At 46.2% G+C, this 24,724-nt stretch overlaps 1 protein-coding gene and 1 pseudogene across 1 annotated transcript in view; one reads left to right on the forward strand and one right to left on the reverse strand.

The window, feature by feature from the left end:
- The window catches only part of KIAA1549 (KIAA1549 ortholog), a 132,206-nt gene that overhangs the window by 74,807 nt on the left and 32,675 nt on the right, over positions 1-24,724 (forward strand). The window contains exons 9-13 of the mRNA XM_054726150.1: positions 3,110-3,287; positions 7,143-7,327; positions 15,577-15,773; positions 17,705-17,793; positions 22,654-22,859. Of these exons, the coding sequence (XP_054582125.1) occupies positions 3,110-3,287; positions 7,143-7,327; positions 15,577-15,773; positions 17,705-17,793; positions 22,654-22,859 (855 nt within the window). The remainder of the gene's footprint in view (positions 1-3,109; positions 3,288-7,142; positions 7,328-15,576; positions 15,774-17,704; positions 17,794-22,653; positions 22,860-24,724) is intronic.
- Positions 5,841-6,394, reverse strand: LOC129151497 (60S ribosomal protein L30-like; annotated as a pseudogene).

Consider the following 24,724-nt stretch of genomic DNA (forward strand, 5'->3'; position numbering starts at 1 on the left):
CTTTTGCTGTGTAGAAAGTTTTAGTTTGATGTAGTTCCACTTGTTTATTTTTGCTTTTGTTGCTTGTGCTTTGGGTCTCATATCTAAAAATATCTTTGCCAAGACCAGTGTTAAGGAGCTTTTTTTGCTGTTTCCTTCTAGGAGTTTCATGGTTTCAGGCCTTACACTTAAGTCTTTCCATTAAGAACTAATTTTGTGAGTGGTATAAAATAAGTGGTTCAGTTTTATTCTTTTGCATGTGAATATCCGTTTTCCTAACACTATTAATCAAAGAGACCGTCTTTTTTCTTGGCTCCTTTGTCGGCAGGGTCTTTTGTGGTTCGATATAAATATTTTCTCTATTTCTGTAAAAAATGCCATTGGAATTTTGATAGGGATTGCATTGAATCTCTACTTTGAATAATATGGACATTTTAACAACATTAGTTCTTCCTATATGTGAACATGGGATATCTTTCCATTTATTTGTGTTTTCTTCAATCATCAATGTCTTAAAATTTTTAGTGGGCCTATTTTTCACTTGCTTGACTAAATTTATTCCCAAGTATTTTCTTATTTTTGATGCTATTGTGAATGGCACTATTTTCTTTATTTCTTTTTCAGATAGTTCATTGTTAGTTTATAGAAACATAACCGATTTCATTGTGTTGATTTTGTATCCTGCAAATTTATGAATTCACTTATTAATTGTAATAGTTTTTTGGTAGAGTCTTTAGGGGTTTTTTTAATATGTAAGATCATGTCATCTGCAAGCAGAGACAATTTTACATCTTCCTTTCTGATTTGGATGCCTTTTATTTCTTTTTCTTGCCTGATTGCTGTGGCTAGGACTTCCTGTACTGTGTTGAATAGGAGTGGTGAGAGTGGGTAGGTGTCCTTGTCTTGTTCCTGATCTTAGAGAAAAAGTTCTCAACCTTTCATCATTGAGTATGATGTTAGCTATGGATTTGTCATATATGGCCTTTACCATGTTGAGGTATGATCCTTCTATACTCAGTTTGTTGAGAGTTGTTTTTTTTTTAAATCATGAATGAATGTTGAATTTTGTCAAGTGCTTTTTCTACTTCTGTTGAATGATCTTATGATTTTTTATATTTCATATATTAATGTGATGTATCACACTTATTGATTTGCAAATGTTGACCCATCCCTGAGAAGCAAGGAGGTTGACCCATCCTTCCATTTCAGGGATGAAGCCCACTTAATCCTGGTGTATAATCCTCTTAATGTGCTGTTGAATTTGGTTTGCTAGTATTTTGTTGAGAAATTTTGCATCTATGTCCATTGGATATATTGATCTTTAGTTTACTTTTCTGATAGTGTCCTTACCTGACTTTGGTATCAGGGTAATGTTGGCTTCATAAAATAGGTTTGGGAGCATTCCCTCCTCTTCAATTGTTGGGAAGTTTTTGAGAAGGATTGGTGTTAACTCTTTTTAAATGTTTGGTATAATTTGTCAGTGAGACCCATCTGGTCCTGGGCTTTTCTCTGTTGGACATTTTTTGATTATCGCTTCTATCTCTTTACTTGTTACTGGTCTGTTCAGATATTCTGTTTCTTCATGATTTAGTTTTGGTAATTTGTATGGTTCTAGGAATTAATCCATTTCTTCTAGATTGTCCAATTTGTTGGTGTATAATTATTTATAGTAGTCTCTTTTGATCCTTTCTATTTCTGTGGTATATGTTGTAATACCTTCTCTGTCATTTATAATTTTTGAGAACTCTCACTTTTTCTTGGTTAGTGTAGCTACACGTTTGTTAATTTTGTTTATCTTTTCAAAGAACCAACTCATTTTGTTAATCTCTTTTATTGTTTTCCTGTTCCCTATTTGATTTATTTCTGCTGTAATCTTTATTATTTCCTTCTGCTAACTTTGGGCTTAGTTTTTTCTTCATATTCTACTAGTAGTTCCTTGAGTTGTAAATTGATTGCTTATTTGAGATATTTCTTTTTCAGGGTGTATACATTTATAGCTATAAACATTCTTCTTACACTGTTTTTGCTGCATCTCATAAGTTTTGGTATGTTGTATTTCTGCTTTCATTTGTTTTAAGATATTTTCTTATTTTTCTTTTGATCTTTTCTTTGGTCCATTGGTTGTTTCAGGAGTGTGTTGTTTAATTTCCATGTATTTGTGAATTTTCCAGCTTTCCTTCTATTATTGATTCTAGTTTCCCTATTGTGGTCGGAAAAGAGACTTGATAAAATTTCTTGCGTTTTTTGAGACTATTTTTGTGGCCTAGTATATGGTCTAGCCTGGAAAATGTTCTGTGTGCACTTGAATGTGTATTCTGCCATTGGATGTGTTGGATGTGATTTTCTGTATATCTCTCTTAGGTTTCTTTGGTCTATAGTGTTGTTCAAATCTGCTGTTTCCTTATTGATTATTTCTCTGAATGATCTCTCCATTATTGAGGATGGGGTCTTAAAGAATATGTGAGAGTTTTTATCCCAAGAGCAGTGGTTCTCAAACGGCTATGATTTTGCTCCCCCCCGGCACATTTTGGCATGGCCTGGAGACATTCTGCTTGTCACCACTGGTGAGGGAGGGCGTGGCTGTTACCTCTGGCTTCTGGCAAGTAGAGGGAAGGGATGCTTCTAAACGTCTTATCGTGCTCTGTACAGACCTTCACATCTAAGAATTATCTGGACCGAAATGGCAATAGTACCAATGTTGAGAAGCCCTGCCCCAGAAGAACAGAGAGAAAAGACTAACAGATTCAAGAAGCAATTAGATAGAACCAGTAATAGTTCCTTTGTGGTTGATGCTATGAGGACGGGAGCATCCTCCCATGACACATTGGAGCTTCTTGGTAGATTTCTGGATTGGCAAGCCCGTGGACTGTGTACCCTCCTGGCCTTTGTCTCAGAGAAGCCTTTGAGCAATCCGAAGCTCCTTCGTTATTCTACACGGAGGAGCTTTCCTTTTCACGGTCCCGCTTCCCATCCGGAGAGCATTGTAGGGATTCTGGAACCCGAAACGATGTAAGGAGCTTAGGATGAGGACGAATAAATGCCGAATAACACAGTCAAGGGTGAGCGCCCAGAGAAAGGGCCTCTGGACACAGGAGCTTCTAAAATGCCGATGGTTTCCGTTGTCTTTCAGGTGGTAAACGTGTCGCGGCTGGAGGGAGATGACGATCCCGTGCAGCTCGTCTACTTTGTGGAGGATCAAGACGGGGAAAGACTCAGCGCAGTCAAGTCTTCAGACCTGATCAACAAGATAGACATCCAGAGAGCGGCCATTATCTTGGGTTACCGAATCCAAGGCGCCGTTGCCCAACGTGAGTGCCTGAGGCTTGGCCCCTGAGTAGCCATCTGTGCTGTGCTGGGCGGTGCTGGGCTCGAAGGCCAGTCTTTCCCTGACAGTGACCTCTGAACTTAGAGCATTCTTATGTGGCTGTCGTAGACGTATGCCTTCCACCCGTATTATTAAATGGCACTTACATAAGATGTCCGTTGTTAGAATGTATTTGAAAGGACCTTCTTTATTTCAGTTTCTTGTGGTGAGAGCCTTCACTGCTATTTTTTCTACCTAGTATTTTGTATTCATAGCATTCATAGTAAGTTATGGTACTTTAAGTTAACGATAGTACTTTTTCCCCTACTCCGGTCCTGTTTCTCTCTTCAGAAATTTGTCTTAGGTAAAATAACGTGTTTTCTCTGTATTTATTCCAGAATCTTACATGTCGTTTTGAACGTTGGTGGGGACAGTGAGTCACACAGGAAGCTGGGCGGTGCCCTCTGCATTTATTGGCTTCCTTCTGGGTCTTTCAGCACAAAGCAGCCCTTGATCCTCACCCTTTCCAATCCTGTTTGCCTCCCACCCTAGCCTCACACCGCTTAGAAAGAGGTTATTTTGATGTTTCTTTATTATTTTTGGAAGATACGAGGCCCCTGTCCCCTGGCAAAGGCTGCTCTCAGTACTTTTTTTCCAACTCACAGGTTTTGGGTATTTAAAATTAAGAAAAGGAGTGGCACAGAAGAGTGTATTTCTCTCTAAATATACCTTTATGAATCAGACTGCTATTTTTTAAAATATATATTTTTATTGATTTCAGAGAGGAAGGGAAGAGGGAGAGAGAGATAGAAACATCAATGATGAGAGAATCATTGATCGGCTGCCTCCTGCAGGCCCCCTACTGGGGACCGAGCCCACAACCCAGGCATGTGCCCTTGACCGGAATCGAACCCAGGACCCTTCAGTCCGCAGGCCGGCGCTCTGTCCACTGAGCCAGACCAACTAGGGCCAGACTGCTATTTTAATGTGACTGTTTTTCCTTTATGATCCTGAGAGCAATCCTTGTAAAAGCTCAGTGATACTTGCTCCCAACAGTAAAGGGTAAGTAAGTGTTTAGAAGGGACTCAGCATCAGAGAACATTGGAAAACTCTCTAGAGCAAATATGTAGTTTTTAAAATGACAGCTTTGAAATGATTTTTGGCAATGGAAGATTCTTCATGAAATCTATACTTGTCTCTGGAACTAACCAGGACAAGGGCTAATGGGCACACTTTCTCCATTTTATAAAAGGTGGGAGACTTAAAGCAAATAACCATTCAGGTGGTGTGTGTATTTGAGATATAATTGCATATTAGTGTGTTCTATTTCAAAGCAGTGAGAAAAAATAAAGCACGTACTTGCATTTTTTTTTCATATATGACAATCCTGGTTGTCGGGGAGGTGTTGCACTTCAGAGAAACACTTCACCTTTTAAAAAGATGAATTGGTCCTGGCTGCTGTGGCTCAGTGGGTTGAGCGTCATCCATGCACCAAAAGGTTGCTGGTTTGATTCCCAGTCAGGGCACGTGTCTGGGTTGCAGGCTCAGTCCCCAGTAGGGGCATGCAGGAGGCAGCCAATCGATGTTTCGCTCTCACATCAATATTTCTCTCTCTCTCTCTCTCTCAAAATCAATAAAAATATTTAAAAACAACGATGAATTGCAGTAGGGTATGGGCACCTTTCGAGCTCACTTCCGCCTGTGGTGATAGTTTTTTCTTTGCACCTCTCTTTCCTCCTTTGTGTGCTAAAAACCACAGGGGTAACAGTCCTGGGACTGGAATCCCTATCCAAGACCAGGCCAGCCCGAGGCAGCTGTGGGCCCTGGGTCGGGGCCTCGTTGTGATCAACTGTGCCTCTCACAGGGTTTCACTAGGTTAGGACTGAAAAGAACATCTAGTTGTCCCAGCCTCTCCGTGTGATTCTGCCCTTCCTTCTGTATTGTTTGTTTTCATGCAAAATGAGCTATATTTAGGCCAAATTTAAAGATACAGATTTTTATCACTCTGTTACCAGGCTCTGCTCTGGAATTTGGGCCTCCTGCACAGTGCATGTGCTGTAGAGGGCCGGCTCCCCGCCCTCCCTCTCTCCGGAGCCTCAACCCAAACTTAAAGCAGCACCAAGAATCACTTGTGTGGTCACATCCTTGAGCAGGAACCTTTTGATCCCATGGCACGTGTTAACCATCAGAGGATGTGAAAAGAGCGTCAGGTGTGGTCCCTGCCCGTGACGACTGAGATGTATTTGGAAAGATGAGACTTAGAGCCATGGCCATATGGATGAGCAAAGTAGTCTAGTACATCAATGGGGTACATTTATGTAATAAAATACATCTTAAAAGAAATAGTAAGGTCCTGCCTGCAAGACAGACACAGCCAGAACGAAAGGCAAAGGTGATGTCCTGGAGAGGTGGTTATGAGTCAGCCCTAGTGGATGAGGAGGTTGGGCACAGAGGAGGGGTATTTTGGTTTTCTGAGCCTGGTGACTGGAACCTGAGCTTGAAGAAAGCTGAGTCCTCCGAGGGATGAGTATGGAGGGCCCAGTGCTGGGAGGCAGGGTTAGGGGAAGGAGCTGGTGAAGGAAATTGCGAAGGACAGAGTAATTGAACCATAATTGTCTAAGGCCGTGGAAGATGGGGGGCTGGGGTGGGGGTGGCAGGAAGGGTGGGGAGTGGTGGGTTCCAAGTAAGCTTGACTTAATTTTACTTGAGTGTTGTTATTATTTTAAAAACAAGCTCTGGCCAGTTTCTATTAAAGAACATTTTTGCACGACTTGCTTTTCACCCAGCTGTCCTGGCGTGCTTCTAATGATTTCAGAACCACCCGGATCAATGCTCGCCAGGCTGCACACTCTAGTGTTTTCCACACGCTGTGCCCAGCCTGGTCTTACTGCCACTGCGGTGACGGACCCGAGTCCCGGCCAACATGGCATCATCTCTGTTTCGGATCTGAAGGCTGGGTGCCGCTGGCGAGGGTGACCAGTTTCGCTTTGCCTTGTCTGATCATTTTCAGAGTCTGCTTGTACCTCAGCATGTACTGGTCACTTTTCAAAACGTGTTGGAACCTAGAGTTGATCGGCTCCGGCGACGTTTTGTCTTCTTTGCGGCCACCATCTTCCTGCTTTGGGTGTGGGATGGCCCCCAACCAAGATGCCTGGGGAGCGAGAAAGGAAGTGATTGAATATGATTTTAAAATTGGCAGCTGGTACCTTGGGTAAATCCATTTTGATTAAAAGCCACGTTTCAAGGGTTTAGGGAGAGACACAGGTGAGGAGATAAGGCAGGGCTCGTAGCCTATATTTAGGATTTCTACTCTTTGGTGTGGAAGCATTCCTGCAGTGATTGAGGGGGAGCTGGTAGAATAAACTGAAAGTCAGGAGATCTGGCGTTAACCTAGCTTCGCCATTGAATTGGCGAAGTTGCTTTAGGCACATCATACCTCTCACCGTGACCCCTAACCTGTTCACCATAGAAGCTTCTGCGTTGTGCTTGTTTACTTGGAGATCACAGCCTTTAACCCGTTGTCTTGGGCTGAAATGACAGGAACTTCCCAGGTGTCTCCTAGAGCCGTGGTCGGCAAACTGCGGCTCGCGAGCCACATGCGGCTCTTTGGCCCCTTGAGTGTGTGGCTCTTCCACAAAATACCACGGCCTGGGCGAGTCTATTTTGAAGAAGTGGCGTTAGAAGAAGTTTAAGTTTAAAAAATTTGGCTCTCAAAAGAAATTTCAATCGTTGCGCTGTTGATAGTTGGCTCTGTGGACTAATGAGTTTGCCGACCACTGTCCTAGAAGAAGGCACGCCCACTGCCCGGAAGGGCTGTCCAGTAACGTGTTATTGAGAGACCTTCCCTCCTTGTCCGCAGCCGTGGACCGGGTGAAGAGGCCGTCGCCGGAGTCCCAGAGCAACAACCTCTGGGTCATCGTCGGCGTGGTCATCCCCGTGCTGGTGGTCATGGTGATCGTCGTCATCCTCTACTGGAAACTCTGCCGCACAGACAAGTTGGACTTCCAGCCGGACGCCGTGGCCAACATTCAGCAGCGTCAGAAGGTGAGGGGCGAATCCCGGCGGCGGTACCCGCGTCTCGCAGGCAGGGATGGGGGAGCTCAGGCTCTCGATGCTGAAGGAGAGCTAGGAGGGACGTGTTTTGGCGTTGATGGTGGTGTCCCTTTGCCTTCCCGTCTGCTTGCTGAGTCCCCAGTTCTTCTGTAGTATTGACTGGATGCAAGAAGGCGAAGCTGTGTAAGGGCTTAGCCGTGCCTCCGAGAACCACTGACTCCCACTGAGATTTTGTTTTTGAGACCATCAGTTTGAAGATCTCATCTGTTCTGGGTATGAATTCTAATTTCTTTTAACCCTGGATGTCTTCGGAGACCAGGAGCAAAGGGAGATTTTTCTCAGATCTGTGTGTCTGTCTTCCATACACCCCTTCCCTGGATGGCTCCTTTCTTTTCCATCCACCTGTTGCAAGCCCACCCGTCCACCTTGGTCGAGAGCACTTAGTGATTAAAGAATGGTAATGCATGCCATAGACATTTTAACTTAAAATACACGAATAGGTATTTAATTGACATCTTTCAGCATACCTCGTCTTTTTTTTTTTTTTTAGTATTCGTCTACTGAGAGGAATTCCCTGTGGTCTTTCTTATACTAAATGCCCATCAGTGCAGTTTCCAGTTTGGGTTTCCTTAGAGAAAAGCAGAGCAGCCTGAGTGCCAAGTTCTCCAGGTTTTTTAATCCTCCCTCACCCTGCCCTGCAGTCTTTTCGAGTTGACTCCTAATTGGACAACAGCTCCTTGTCCCTGTCTTTCTAAAGCATTCAATTTCGTTTTTATAGTAGTAGCAATTCTCTTCTCACATGGTTCACCAGTTTCTGCAATATTTAATTGTCACATGCAAGTTTCAGAGCAAGGATATTGACTCTTGGTCGGTATCTAATTCACCTGGTGTGAGCAATAACATGCCAAGTACCAGAGAACTCACTCCCTGCCGACATTTAGGGATCATCACGTGCGATCAGCCATTGCTAAGGGAATGGAAAGTGGTCATGAATCTATGTATTTATTAACATGTACCTTCTACTCAGAAAGTTAGAGGGCTCACTCAGCTCTGCAAGTTGGATAAGAAAAAGCAAATAAGAAACAAAGAATTGCCTGGCTCACCTTTGAATTTTATTCTGATTGTGTGAGTATAAAAAATTCTGGGCATGATAAACCTTAGACCCGCTGAATGAAAAAATAAATACTGTTTTTACATTTATTTCACGTCTGTAAAAGTAAACGAAGAGTATTCTTTTCCTTATGAATTAACTAAGGAATGCAAAATCTTGATTAAGTTGCAAGTATATGGTTATCAAGTATGATGGAAGCATTTTATACTTCAGTATTCTAGTTGTGACGTGTCTTCATGTATTTTTTACCTACTTTGCCAAGGTTGTTTTGTTGTTAGACAAACGAATGGCACGGAAAAAAAAACCTGGAAAATAATTCCTTGCTATTCCAAATGACTCAGAGTGTGAATTTCATTGTAACGAGATCAGCAATAGATTTGGAAATGTTTTTGTTCTGGTGCAGAGTCCGGTTTCAGAGAGATGTAACCAGTGTAGGTGGCTGTGCATGCAGGTCTCTTGTTCCTCAGTTCCTAATGTAAACACTCACTGTGGGAGCCCATCCATTATCGGTTACTTCAAGAAGCTATCGGAGGACCGCGTCTCCGAGGTCAAAACAGGGTAGTCCCCAAGCTCCCTCCTCCTCCCACGTTTACTTCCGAAATATCGTCCCGTCCCAGATGTGGCTCTGAAGCGGAGGGGCAGAGGTTCCAACGGAAACGCCAGCCTTTGGAGTCGCTCAGACGTTTTTACAGCAGATTCACGGGAAGGCCTTCTGCGTGGAGCCTCCCCCGGAGATGGAGTGTCGGGCTCGGAGGGCAGCACCCCGACCTTTCAGAAGCACCGGCTTTGTTCTGCCGGCACAGGAGCCCCCCGTCTAGACTTGGCGAGTGTTTTCAGTAGGAAAAGGATGGTCCCCGGGGTGACTGTAGGGGTGCCTCTGCTTTTCTGGGTGCCTTTCTGTTTTCCCTCTCTCCCTTCTGCTCACCCCACCCCTGACGCTGCCTCCCTGCTACTCTCAAGTCTTGTAGCAAACCCCAGAGCTGTGGACATCTGGAAACAATAAATCTGGTGAGCAAAAACCCACACCCCCTTCCCCTGTAAGGAAAAGGAAACCTCTTCAGATTGCCTGGGAGTAGATTAGGTTGGAACTACGATAGAGGGAGAGGCCTTCTGTCATATTGGGAAGCAGGGCTCTTGCTTCTTTCTAATAATAAAGAAAAACACCCTCACCTGTGCCTTTTACCTGTGTTCTCTTTCATCTGTAGCCTAAAGTCACCACTTGTCACTGTTCCCCAAAGAGCTCCAGCTTGGACCCGCCTTGCCCCGCAGAGGTTCTAGTTAAAGATGCCAATGGCGTGGGCTACCTGCTGCTGGTCCCATGGAGACGTGTCTCTTCTGTTGGGGACAGGCCACACGCTGTTGTTGGTGCGGGACTGGAGTTCCGTTCCTGGCCGGCTGGCACTGTGGGCAGCCAGGCGGAGCTGCCTTAGACACGCGTGCTCAGTCACCACACTAAGCATGTGCTCGGAGCCGAGCAGGCCAGGCTGGGGGACAGGCACAGATGACATGCAGTCCTGCTCTCGAGGGCTTTGGTACGGGAGCAGGACAAGGCCTGCAGTGGCTGACACAGTCACCGTGCCGGGCCTTCTAGGGTGCTGCAGGAGCGGGAGGGGGGGCCGCCCCCCCACGCTCGGTGACGGGCTGCCTCTGCCTTCCGAGAGGAGGTGATGCAGGGCTGACGGGCAGGGATGAAGCCAGATGAGGTGGGCCCAGGCGGAGGGAAGGCACAGAGCTCGGGAAGGCTGGGACAGGGTCGTATGGAAGGGCACAGCCGAAGCTGAGGAGACAGAGGCAGGCAAGAGCCAGGCCCGGAGAGGTTTGTAGGACACGGAAGGGTAGGAAGGGATGCTGGAGGCAGTGGGGGACCCCCGAAGGGTTTTCGGCAGGGAGAGGAGCTGCAGCATCTGTTTGGGACGGTCACTTCGGGGGCAGAGTGGCCAGTGGATTGAAGAGACGCTCAGCCAGGTTCAGCTTGCCCCCTGTGCTTGCTCTTCGATTCTCTGCAAGGATCCTGTGAGGCCTCACGTAGGTGTTTCTAGTTCACCCGCCGTCCGGTGACCCTGACCTGCTGTGGCCTGGGGGCAGCAGAATCTTGGAGCTCTGCTCTCCCAGACCTCAAGACCTGAGGGTGGCTGGGGCCCCATGCAGACACACACACACACACACACACACACACACACACACACTCACGGTAACAACTTCGTCTGGTCCTCACCACTGTGGAGACATCACGTGGTCGCGGTGAGCTTTCACAGGCCAGAGCCATCAAATTGTAAACGCTTAAACAACGGTGCTCTCTTCGAGATCGCAGATTTTCATTTAGACTCTGCTGGGATTTGCTCTGTGGTTTCCTTTGTCATCTTAGTGCTCCTTCCCAGGGGTTCAGACTCACCGAGTACTGGGGACTTCACTCTGTCTTGTTCCATCTGGGTCGTATTATATTTATGGCTCACGTGTTTTAAAATGCATCAGGCGTCTCTCCTGTTCCCTGGCTGACCTGCTCCACAAGGCCTCCCTGATTTGTCAGTGACATATTCCGGTAGGGTACTGATCCTGGGGCCTGTCCCCTTTGTGATATATTAAAGGAAGAGGGAACAGCCTGGCCAGTGTGGTTCAGTGGTTGAGGGTTGACCTATGAACTAGGAGGTCATGGTTAGATTCCCTGTCAGGGCACATGCCCGGCTTGGGGCTTGAATCCCCAGTGCGGGGGAGAGAGGGGAGAAGCATGCAGGAGGCAGCTAATTGATGATTCTCTCTAATCATTAATGTTTCTACCCCTCTCTCCCTCTCAGTTCCTCTCTCTGAAATCAATAAAACATAATTTTAAAAAAAGAAGAAACAAAATAGCTATTCTTACTCAGAAGTAAATGGGTTCTAATGTGAATATTAAGGCATTAATTAATCACTACCCTTCTTTTATGAAATACGAATTCAGGTTTATTCTGCATATGGAAGCTGGAGACACAATACATTCAGATTTAACTTTAGATAAAAAAAAAGAAGAAAAAAAAAAAGAAATAGAAAAACTAGAAAAAGTGTACCAGAAAGTAGGGTTGAAATGAAAGTAGCTAATTCCATAAGTGAGGCAGGGCGGGCAGTGATTTCTTTAATTTTTTCCTTCTGTGTGTAAATGGCTTTTGTTTTGTGCGTAAGTACAGATTAGTTGCCAAATTTCTATTGTTGTGGAAGGTGGTGACTCACCGAGCCTGTGGGAAGTGTAAGGATCTAATGGGTATATTTAGAGACGTTAGTGGGAACCAACAAGAAGCCAGCAGGGCTTCAAGGCTATGGTGGATGTCTGTTTCATTTATGGCATACACCCTTTTCTTGATTCCCCACAAAATTCAATAGGTTTTCTGGGTCAGCTGACCTTTTTGAAATTCCTTCTGTCATCACCTGTTTGTAGAGTGTGTACCATGTGTGACATCCTGTTGCTGAATTACAGAAGTTTGCATCAGAATGTATATCTACAGCTTTATCTGATGCCTGGGAACGCTTAGCTGACTGTGTGTATTAAGTCCTTGGTGTTTATCAACCAAGAGCAGTAAGAATGCTGTCAGTCTCATTTGCAAGGCACTTTGACATATGCATATATTTGGTTGTTTCATGAGCCCCGAGAGTTGGTCAGCGAAGGCCTTTAGTTCCTAGACTTGGGGTACACAGGCTGCACCATAGAGACAGTGGGGTTCGTATTTTCCCCTTATTCTCTTTGGAGAGCTTTGCTTAGAGGAGGTCTCCAATCTGTGGCTCCTCCAAATTTAAAAAAATACATATTTTTTCCACTTTAAAAAATGATTAATTTTAGAGAGAGAGGAAGGGAAAGGGAGAAAGAGAGAGAGAGAGAGAGAGAGAAACATTGATGTGAGAGCGAGACATCAATTGGCTGCCTCCTGCATGCCCCCACCAGGGATCAAGCCTGAAACCTGACCGGGAATTGAACCAGGAACCCTCCGGCTCAAGGGATGATGTCCAGCCAACTGAGCCACACCAGCCAAGGCTTCTGCTTCCATTTTGACAAAGCAAACCATCTACCTCACACAAGAGAGAGTTTCCCAGTCACTAGAGGCATTTACTTTCTTACTGGGGAATATACCGAAAAGGGCTTTACCAGGGTCGATACGATGCTGATGGTGATGATTAGATGACTGTTGATTATAACTGTTACTCTTTCACTTAGAGGCACCTTGTTTATGGAGCTAAAATGAGGTGTCGCTGTGGGGAACGCAGCCACGTGGGTGAGAGGTGCGTCTCTCTTCTGTAAAGTAGGGGGTCTTTGATGAAAGGAGGCTGGACAGGGGGACCAGCCTGGTGCCCAGACCACTGGCGCACTCAGGAAAACCACGTTTAGGTGAGAGCATATAAAGAGGTTGTCCACCTGGAATCTGATTCCCTGAAGGGGACTACGTGCCTCTAGAAAGGTGTGCACCCCAGGGATTTGGTGTGCTAATCCAGTCTCATGGATGAGGATTTATCCTGGTGGTGGAGGGGGGGTGGGCGGGGAGCCATGGAGCAGCAGGTTGGGTTTATTGTTTTCGAAACAGCATTCCTGAGCCGAGGGGTGTGTGGCAGCCACACACTGTCTGTGTGGTGGCGTAGCCTGCTCTTGAAACATGATATCATCGATTTAGAAAATATAGGTAGGCCAGCCTTTGCCTTTTGTTTCCAAGCAACAGCTTTGTAAACTATATTTACAGTAAGTTTTGTCTCCCTCTGCTGGCATGAGTCATGATTGCAGACTTACTCTCCAACCCCATTAATCCTGGATTTTCAGTGCTAAAAAGAGGTTAGAGTTAGAGATGACAAATCTAAGCCATTAGTGTTGTTCCTCATCTGTGCATAAAGTTGGCACAAATACAACAAAACCTTGTGCTTCTACACATGGTCTCTTGGCTAAAATAACTCCGTAGATGGGTTTGCCTATGTCTCTTGGCTGATAGGACTACCTGTGGGTATGGGACACAGCCTGGTTGGAGAGCTCGGTCTTGCACGTGGCCTTCCTGCTGGCAATGAGGAGACCCTTGAGATGACTACTTATATGCAGTTTATTGTCCTACTAGAGGCCCGGTGCATGGATTCGTGCACCGGTGGGGTACCTCGGCCTGGCCTGCGGGAATCGGGCTAAAAGCAGCTCTCCGAAATCCCCTGAGGGGTCCTGGATTGTGAGAGGGCACAGGCCAGGCTGAGGGACCTCACCAGTGCACGATCGGGGCTGGGGAGGGACCGCAGGAGAGCTCCAGGGCGTGTCCAGCCTGTCTCGCCCAGTCCCAATTCCAGACCCCAGCAGCAAGCTAACCTACTGGTCGGAGCATCTGCCCCCTGGTGTTCAGTGCACATCATAGTGACTGGTTGAACAGGTGAACGGTCGGACACTTAGCACATTAGGCTTTTATTATGTAGGATGCTCTGCAAGCTCGAATTAAGGAAACTGTTAATATCTAGTGGTACCCCACCTTTACTGTCCAGTATCCATATACGTGAGCATCTCTCCTGTCATAGCACTGGCTGAGAAGCTGAGGCCCGGACCTGTGGTTGCAGGCTCATGGGGTCTTGGTTGTGGGTTTGGTGTGGGTGTCTCCTCGGGACGTAGGCCTCCTGCATAGGCCAGTGTGACAGGTGGACTTTTTCAAAGACCCCTTTCTCCTCATCACTGTGCCCTGATTACTCTCCTTTCTATAAATTCTCTACTCCCTTTACTTCTGTTACTTTGAACAGTTCACAGTCTTTTTTTCTTTTTTTAGTGTTTTTTTTTTTTTTAAGTAGGCTTCTGTTTTGTTCTTGGCTTCCTTTTTTCCTCTCTGGGTCCCAGACTATGAGATGTCCTCCAACATTTTATTCATGGACTGTTTTCATCTTAAAATACTGTCAACTCCCCCACATGTCACCTTCTAGACAGGTGCTCTCAGAGTCGCATCTCCAGCCTGGCATCCCCAGGCTTCTGTCCTCCGACTCCAGCCACACAGCTGCTTTCCTTTCAGCTGTTTTTTTGCCATTTCAACCCAAGCATGTTTAAAGCAAAACCTGACTTTGTATTTCCTCAGGGCATCGTTCCTTCGTGACTCACCCCTTCCCCTCCGTGCCACTTCCACTGTTCCGTGTCCCCTGCTGGTTATCACTGGCTCTGGTCGGTGTCCAGTACCTCCCGCCTGGTCTGTAGCCTTCCTTCCTGCCTGCCTGCCTCCCTCCCTCCCTCCCTCCCTCCCTCCCTCCCTCCCTCCCTCCTTCCCTCCGTCCTTCCCTCCGTCCCTCCTTCCCATTTTCTTTGCTAAGACTTGGGGCTCCACTCTTGTCATTCCATGCATGTGGAACTGTTGGGCCCTTTTCCCTGGTCCCTTTGTGTCCTGTCTGCTTGAATTTTAGAAATCTGCCTCTTTAGAAATATGTAGTAGCTTCTCTGCTCTAGAAGCTGGCATTGGGAGTCGTCCACATGCAGGCCGGCCTTCCCTCACTCCCTGTATTCTGACCCGTCTGGAGCAGCTAATGAGGTCTCTGCCCGGCCTCAAGGGGTTCCTTGGTCCCTGACAGAGTCTAGATCACGCTCCGGGTCCCACCTCTTTATTTCTGAGTTCTGTCTGTCCTCCGCGTCCTGACACAGGTCCCCATCTCTCTGTGGAACATTATGCCCGTGTCACTGTCTCTGGAATTGCATAGCACATGGTTATGCTGCCATGACAGCAGGTTGGGGCTCATCTTAGGGCCGTGGTCGGCAAACTCATTCGTCCACAGAGCCAACTATCAACAGTACAACGATTGAAATTCCTTTTGAGAGCCAAACTTTTTAAACTTAAACTTCTTCTAACGCCACTTCTTCAAAACAGACTCGCCCAGGCCGTGGTATTTTGTGGAAGAGCCACACTCAAGGGGCCAAAGAGCCGCATGTGGCTCGCGAGCCACAGTTTGCCGACCACGGTCTTAGGGTGTCTTTTTTAGTATGGCCTAGCTATTGAATCCTTGTGCTCTTTACGTTTTTGCAAGTACCCATCTTTTCTGCAAACTCAAGGTGTAAACGGCCCCTTGTACACACTTGACGTTTCAGAGATGTTGGTGGAATTGCAGGCACGGTCTCCCAGCCTCACAGGCTCCGTTGACGGTCATCAGAGTTCGGGTCGACCGACTCGCCTCTCTGTTCTAGTTGCAGATCCCCAGCGTGAAGGGGTTTGATTTCGCCAAGCAGCACCTGGGGCAGCACAACAAGGACGACATCCTGATTATTCACGAGCCCGCTCCGCCGCCGGGGCCCGGGAAGGACCACACCACGCCGTCCGAAAACGGAGATGTCCCGAGCCCCAAGGCCAAGGTCCCCGCCAAGAACGTCCGCCATCGAGGAAGGTTGGTGCTGGGCTTTCTGCATTGCACTCTGTCGTGAAGCATGTTTCCGTTTTCAGTTTGTCAGTTTCCAGTATCAGAGGGGCCCCCAAAGCGTTTAAGATGACGAATCACTGTCCATCATGGTTCGGCGGTCCCCCTGTGACTTGACTAGGGATTGGCCAGCTGAAGGGTATACTGTATATTCTGGGTGAACAAGCTTGGCCTTCTGGAAGTGATACCAGAAACGATGTCTAAAAGGTGCATAGCACATATAAGAATAACCAACGGATGCAAAACTCTGGGGGGTGAGGGCATGTATGGGAGTGGGGTAGGGGGGCAATGGTAAGATATGTACACACATAAGACCTTAATAAAAAAAATAAATAAAAGGTGCATAGCACACGATCCACACCCAGTATTGGCTTTGTCCTGGCCCATCATGCCTTCATTGCTCTGTCTGCAGGTGACCTTCCTTTATCACAGCTTTCTGTCTTTTTAAAAATATATTTTTATTGATTTCAGAGAGGAAGAGAGAGAGAGAGAGAAAGAGAGAGAGAGAGAGAGAGAGAGAGAAAGAGAGGATGATGATGAGAGAGAATCATTGATCAGCTGCTTCCTGCATGCCCCACACTGGGGATCAAGCCCATAACCCAGGCATGTGCCCTGACCGGGAATCGAACTGTGACCTCCTGGTTCATGGGTTGACGCTCAACAACTGAGCCATACTGGTTGGGCACATCTTTCTATCTTTGCTTGATTTTTCTCTGGCAGCTGATGTCACCATTGTTAGTATGTCTGCATGGACTCTTCACCGCCTCCTCCCTGCCCAGCTCCCATCTCTGTTTATTTTCATTCCTCTTCTCAGAGTAAAGCACATGGAGAACTGCTTGATAACACACTGCCCGGAGGTCCCCCTCACCTCCGATGCCCTGAGAAGGGCTACAGCTCTGTTAAAGGAGACCCAGTTCAGAGTCAGGCTTTATTAAGTTGACTTTAGATCATCGCAGTCAAGCTTTGGCTACCGAAGCCTTAAATTATCAGCCTGTCTTTGAGCTTTGATACTTTGGATCCTGGTTTTCCGCTAAAAGGAAAAAAAATAGTGTGGGCTCATACCAATATTTGAAATGATGTTATAATTTCTGACATCAGAAAACCTCCCCGGGGGTTCTGGCCTAGTTTTAAGAATTTAATAGGTGATCTTTACAAAGGAAACTGCATTAAGGAGAGAGATGCTATTTGCTTAATTATCTTGCAGGGTTAAGCGTAAGTTAAATCATTAAGGATTATTAATATGCTAGTACATTTTTGCAGAGTCTTTTTTTCTTCCCTTGTAGTCTCATCCTAAACATTTAGTCACGACATCTCAGTGGCCTGTGTGGTTAATATAATACTTTAGCATCCCTCACGGGCACCAGAGTGTGTTGGCATTTCACACTGCTGTTTCATCCAGGGAGCACAAAGGGAGGGGTGCTCACTGGTGGGTTTTTACTAGCCTGGTGCCCCCTCGCTACCCTTGCTCTTTAGTTATGGCATTGGATCTCAGTTGGGGATGTAGGTGTAAGCTTCTTCCAAAGACCTGGAGAGCTCTGTGGGGTGAATGCAGACACCCCAGCTTCCTGGAGATTCTGCAGACCCAACTAACCCCGAGCCAGACCCAGACTGCCAGCCAGGGCCCTGGTCACTGAAGGACCGTCCCCTAATTTGGCCCCTGGTTTCCTAGCATTTGTTGAAATGCAGCCTGCTGAGCCGTTTCCTGCACTGTTCCACTGTCTTCAAGAGGAAACTAAGTGCAGTTCGTGTCCTTGGAGATGCTGGACCGTGAGATAATTTTTTGGATTGTCTAATTTCTACCAGTCTTGCCTGGAAGCCTGACTTCCTCATCCAAATGAGCACGACCTGCCCCTCCCTTTGCTGTCTGTTTCCTAACGCTTACATTCGTTTTGTGTCTGCAGAGTTTCGCCCTCAGATGCTGACTCTACCGTAAGTGAAGAGTCCAGTGAGAGGGAAGCGGGAGATAAGACGCCGGGCGCGGTGAATGACGGTAAGTTCCACAGAGCAGTCTGTGACTCTCCTCGCTGTCCACATACAGAGCAGTCGTGACGAGGTTCCAGTAGGCTAGGGTTTCATTCTTCAGGTGCTGAACTTAAAAAAATAATCTGTGCAATGGAAAATCTGTTAACCGTATGGCGAATGTCTCAGCATCGATGGTCACTAACAGGGTGCTGGTGTCTGCGTTGGGGGTGGGCGGGTGGGTGGATGGGTGAGTGAGTGGGGGAAGGGTGGGGGATGGGAGGGGCGGGCTGGAGGTTAGGGATTCAAGGAGATATGTTTTGAGGCTCATAGCCACGTTCCATTCTAGTTTCGAGTCCTAACGATTTTCCTCCCTGAAGGATAAGGAAGAATCGAACTACTACTACCAGAGTCTCAAAAACTGCCTCCAGGATGTGACCTTTTTAGCATCTAATTCAAGGATTTCACAGCTGTCACTGTTAGAAAGTTGTGTATTTGTCATAGGTCCAAGTGCATTCTGTTGGGTCCTAGCTCTTTCTTCTGGTGGATATTTCAATGTGATCAGACGGTTTAGCTCGTTTGTGTCAGATGCTGTAGCTTCTTAGGCCAGGTCCAAAATGAACTTCACTCCCATTCTAAGCAGTAGGACCATGAACCCAATGCCCTGTAAAAAGACGAAGCCCACGGGTCTTACATGCCTGGGAGCATTTTCTGGCGTGATGACAAGGTAGCTGGGTTTTAGTTGAATAGATTCTGTTAACCATAGTGCTAGTGTAGCTCTTGTGTTTTCTGGAGATTATAGATGTTTCAGTAATGCAGAAAGAATCGGGGTGCTCAGGCCATGATGTTTAATGTCTATGCATATATACTTTTATTGATTTCAGAGAGGAAGGGAGAAGGAGAGACAAAAACTTTAATGCTCATTGGCTGTCTCCCGCACGCCCCCTACTGGGGATAGAGCCAGCAACCCAGGCATGTGCTCTGACTGGGAATCTAACCATGATCTCCTAGCTCGTAGGTCGACGCTCAACCACTGAGTCACGCCGGCCGAACTGTGCTTATATTTTTTTATCACAAATTTCTCTCTATGAAAATCATACAGAGTGAATGGTATTGGGGAAATGAACAGATTCCGGACGGAGCCAGAGGGCCTGTCCTGCCACTGTCACCCTCGTGACCATGCAGTAGTCCCTCGTCCTCTGGGCGCCTGTGGGACTAAACGAGCTGGTTTCTGACGTCCCTTCCAGCTCCTTCCAGGTGTTTCATTTCCATGTGAAAGAAATACCCCCTTGGACTACAGGGAAGAGGTTTTTCTTTGGATCCAATGTCACAGAATCTTAAAAATGACTTAGCACCATGGTAACAGGTGCACTGTTTCAGATAGATAGGATTAAAATCTAATTTTGATCCTGGGAAAGAAATATTTGAGAAGGAGAATCAGCTCTGGAGTTTCTCAATTCCTTAGGTTACCTGAGAAAATCTTGCTTTTAGTTCCCGAGTTTAGTTCTGCTTACTGGTAAGATTACAGCAAGTCTCTTCTACACGGCTAACAAAAATCAAGCATTGCTCTCAACATATATTCAAAATCCCAGTAGTAGGCATGTCAGCTTTGGGACTGAGAGGGACGGTGGGAGGAGACGAGTGGATTAGGTGTTCTGAGTATTAGAACACTATTATGATTTGAAGACACCAAAATCCTTACATCTGTACATGGAAATCCGTACATTTCCATGGTTTAGAAAGACGGTTTTCTCACTGCAAGCATCACTTGACTTTTAAAACTGTTCACTTCTGTATAGCTAAAATGCTGCCATACAGGCGTTTTATTGCTTGCATAGAACTTAGCTAAATCCCCTATAAAATGACTCTGCGTTTATAATCATAGCATTTGAATTATTTTGTAATGCACATAAAAATCATTTTTTTGTTGCAAGTCATAATAAAATACAGATTAATGGAGTCAGGCGGTTGCTTGAGCCCGTCTGGGACCCTCGGGCATGTTGCCCTGGGACCAGCGTCCCCTCTCACCACAGTGGGTGGCAGGGCTTCCGACGGCTGTCACAGGTCGTCTGGCAATTCCAGGACCCACCTTGCCTTGGAAGCACAGAAAAGGCTGTTGTGTTGGTTTTGGTCAATTCGAGGTTGTGCTTTATCCCTTTCCCAGCTGGCTGCACCGTGATGTATACCCTCCCACCTTTATGAGATGGTACACGCGGCCCCTGCCTCACAGGATATCAACATGGGTCACAGGCATTAATAATAAGGCAGTGGGCCCTAGCCGGTTTGGCTCAGTGGATAGAGTGTCAGCCTGTGGACTGAAGAGTCCTGGGTTCAATTCTAGTCAAGAGTGTATGCCCAGGTTGTGGCCTTGATCCCCAGTAGGGGGCGTGCAGGAGGCAGCCGATCAATGATTCTCTCTCATCATTGATGTTTCTATCTCTTTCTCCCTCTCCCTTCCTCTCTGAAATCAATAAAAATATATTTAAAAGTAATAATAAGGCAGTGGGATTATATTTGCCTATAGATGATGAAATAATATTCTTTAAAAATGGTTTATTGCTCTTGTATTCCAGTATTCAAATTTCCTGCTCCTCTGTTATTCTCCTTTGTAATTTCTATCATTATATTTTTGTTTTTATTATATTTAAAGAGAAAGGGGTTTTAATCCAAAGTCCCTACTTGCCTTAAGACAGGATTCACATAGGATTAATCTCTGTGTAGGCATTGTGGTTTTTTGTTTTTTTTAAAATATATTTTTATTGATTTCAGAGAGGAAGGTAGAGGGAGAGCGAGATAGAAACATCAGGAATGAGAGAGAATCATTGATCAGCTCCCTCCTGCACACCCCCTACTGGGGATCAAGCCTGTAACCTGGGCATGAGCCCTTGACTGGAATTGAACCCCAGACCCTTTAGTCCACAGGCTGACGCTCTATCCACTGAGCCAAACCAGCTAGGGCTATGCATTGTGTTTTCCATTGGCCATTATTATACAAGTAGTTGGTTAAAAAAAAAAAATGCAATGTAATGCATAGCAAATAATAAAAATATGTAACTGGGAAACTGGGATTTGTGTTTATACATGTATACATACATCATATATATGACAAATATACTTATACTATGTCTATTATATGTATATGACACAAAAAAACACTCCTCTTTTCAGCCCTTTAGAAGGGCTGGGCTCTGGGCAGTGTGTAAACTTGAGGGTTTTCTGTGCCTCCCCTCCTTTGAATTATAGAGCGAGGATCCGTGACCACAGTGCGGGGGTGGGATGGGTGTGGACAGGAGCCAGTCGCAGGCCTGAGCTCCGTGGTACCAGGCAGACTGACAGCACAGGGCGTGGGGCCTTTCCTCCTCGGTCCCCCGCCCCGCATTGCCTTGCAGCCATCTGGAGCTCTCTGCCCCCTGGCCTTTTGACCCTCCTGGAGGAAAGGGACCTCCCCTTTAGGTGTCCGTTGGTTAACGGGCTACCTTTTCTGACATTTGCTGTCACGTTATGAGTTTGGGTTAGCAAGGCCAGCCTATCTGGTGAAGCTAATGATCTCCGTTTGGGCCTGTGCCTGCCATTTGAGAAGCTGCCGCCAGACGCGTGGTGGTGCCTGGCCACTTGCACGGCACAGTCAGGGAAGAAAGCCAGAATCCCGGCAGCCAGGCCTCCTGGCTGAGAGACGTGTCCATTCACAGTTACGTACATCACTGCCAATCTCTTGGGGCAACAGATGAATAGAATTGAAATCGAGAGGAAATACAAAACTTACGTAACATCGATGTGTATTCCTTATATCAAATATCAACTGTTATTTCTTACTGCTTTGCTTGGCTATTGTTTGTTTTGTTTTTACCTTGAGGAGAAACCTCCATAATTTTCAGTTATGCTTGAGGTTTCAAACCTCAGGCTTTTGTTTGAAAACAGTTTCTGCATGCGTGCATGGCCTGTGATCCGTTTAATTTAAAACAAACGGAGGTAACTGTGGTTTATCAGAGTCTTAGTGCGTCTAAATAGCTCCATGGAAGTCTTTCATCTATTCAGCCCCTCTTCATCTCTCTCCATCTCTCTCTCTTTTTTTTTTTTTTGTTTTTTTTTTGCCTTCTTAAAATTAAAGTTCATAAGGATTATTTCCTCTCTAAAAGTAATACTCAGAGAAAATCCTTATTACAGAAAATACAAGAAATTGAAGAAAATCACCATTATACCAAGATTTAGTCGGTTAATATTTTTAATTGTTTCTTTTCTTCTTTCTACACATTTAAATTTTTTCTTTTTTGCAGTTCTGATTACTTTAAAAAATTTTTAAAAGTTGTGGTAAATATATATATATATATATAAAGTGGGAATGGCTTCCCTCCAGGCAGCAACTTTTTCTTCTCATACCTCTTCAACTTAATTTTCTTTCTGCATCCGATCAGAAAACCTGGACATGTTCGTTGTTCATCAGCACCTGCCTGCATGCCCACAGACCCCTCGTCTTGAACATAATTGCCTTGGCAATTACATCTATGTTAACGCAAATGAGAGTGAAGTTCAGAGCTGCTATGTGTGGTATACTGTAAATGACAATTGACTGAGCCGCTTCAGGTTCCTTCCGCCCTTTGCCCTTTCTTACTGAAGACTTTGAAATCCCTTTAGACAAACCTGGGCAATGTTTGGCACAAAGTGTCATAATGGTTTTCATATTTTTTCTGCTGACATTTGTAACTTTTAATGAGGCTGAAGGAGCCGATATTGAACCCTGATACTGTAAGCTCAAACCCTGCCACGCAGTAGTGATGTGCTTTTGGTCAGGGGCCCACCTGTGGATTCTTTAAGGATTAATCCATAATGTTGATTATTTGCTGTCTCTTGAGGACTTTATATATTTACTTTCTGGCTTTTCCTCCTGTTGCAGGGCCACCACCACCCAGTTCAGGGAACGAGCAGCACTCCTCTGCCTCCATCTTTGAGCACGTGGACAGGATCTCGCGCTCCTCCGAGGCCAGCCGGCGGGTCCCCAGTAAGATCCAGCTGATCGCCATGCAGCCCATCCCCGCACCTCCAGTCCACCACCCCGTCCTGGCCGACCGAGTGGCAGAAACCAACAAAATTAACAAAGAGGTATTTGTTTGTATTAAAAGGTACATAAATACAAAAGCTCACATGCTGATTTGGTTAGTGCTTAAAACTGAGGGAACATTAGTGTCAAAAGTTTGCTAAAGGTATGAGATGCTGACAGGTATTCTTAATTTTAAAACTAGACTCAGTTTGCCCTGGCTGATGTGCTCAGTAGTTAGAGCACCAACCCCGGGCACCCAAGGGTTTTGAGTTTGAGTCCCGGTCAGGGGCACGCACCTGAGTTGCAGGTTTGACCCCTGGCCTCCGGTTGGGCCGAGCGCAGGAGGTCACCTATCAGTGAGTGTCTCTCTCCCATCAGTGTGTCTGTGTTTCTCTCTCCCTCGCGCGCTCTCTCTCTTTTCCTCCCTCCCTTCAATCTCTCTAAAAATCAATGGAGAAATATCCTTGAGTGAGGATTTACCAACAAAAATTATACTCAGTTTTTTGTGTGTTTTTTTAGATCAGATACTGTTCAGGGACACAGTTAGGTGCATTGGCAGCCGTACAGGAAAGAGACCTGAGACTGCTCTCCGTAGAAGTCCCGCTTTACCCTGTGGCTGGTCTTGGGAATTTGAATTTCTGAAAGATTCCCATCATTTGCAGAACAGAGTTGGCTCACTGCCCCTAAGCTGTGCAAACAGTATGATTTGTGCTGAATATCTGCTTTCTTTCTGAGAGTTTGGGACATGTCAGGCGGTGGGGAGAGGGAGTGCCTGTGTGACCAGCCCCCATTAAAAACCCTGGCTATTGAGTCCCTGACGAGCATCCCTGGTGGACGTTTCACATGTGTTGTCACAGCTCATGGCTGGAGGGATGAAGCACATCCTGAGAGACCCCAGTGGGAGAGGACTCTTGGAAGATGGTGACGTCCCTCCAGCAGTCCCATTGCTGACTTTGCTTTGTGTCCTTTTGCTGTAGTAACTGGGGCTCACGGCTGAGTCCTGTGAATTCTCCTAGTGAGTCGTTGAACCTGGGGTGGTCTTGCAACCATAGTAAACTTTGTGATTCCTCATAGATCTGCTCCGGCTCCAAGGCTCTAGATCATTCCTAGCAAAACCCTATGCCAGTGAATCCTGGAAGAGTGGGTGGATGTGCTTCAACCTAAGATGTTGGGAACCAGAAGGCCAGGCCAGGCCACTGTTACCTTGAACTTGAGAGATTTGACCTGGCCTGGACAGTGAGTGGAGTGAATGCCATTTGGGAACGCGCGCAAGGCAGCTTCATGCCAGTCAGTTTTCTGCCTCTAAGAATCCCCTGCAGCTGTTCGAGTTCTAAGAAATTGGTACAGTTGAGCCCTCATCTCCACTTTAAAGGGGATCCGTGCAGTGGATCCTCTTATAGAAGTCCTAGCAAGAGTTCTTCGGGTTCCTCCCAGCCACACCTCTTTGGCTGCTTGCCAAGGACGTGACCACAGAATGTGTGCCGTGGGTTCCGGAGGGTGAGTGTTATCCCTTCTCACCAGGGCTCAGGAGCCCCAGCCCTGTGCAGCCCAGGCCTAGCCTCGACCCGCCTCCATCAGCCACGAGTTGCGTGTGCCTCCGCACCTGCCGTGTGTGAACACCTGCAGTGGGTTCCCCATCTGGTGAAAGAGAGGAGACGTGCTCCCCAGGCCTGTGGCCTCACAACTTGAGAGCATGCATCTCCAGTCTTCCTTCTGCTGCTTTTTCAAATGTAGTAGTTGATGCGTCTGTATGACCACAGATGATACAGATTGATTATAAATCATAATGAAATCAAAACCCCACCTAAGAACTAGAACATTATCAATACTGCTGTACTGACCTATACCCTTCATACATCGCAGCTGAAATGTTTTCTTTGTGGAAGGTTCTGGTGCAAATTCCTACCATATCTTGGTTCTTCTGGTT

The sequence above is a fragment of the Eptesicus fuscus genome, chromosome 14 (assembly GCF_027574615.1).
Source record: "Eptesicus fuscus isolate TK198812 chromosome 14, DD_ASM_mEF_20220401, whole genome shotgun sequence".
NCBI lineage: Eukaryota > Metazoa > Chordata > Mammalia > Chiroptera > Vespertilionidae > Eptesicus > Eptesicus fuscus.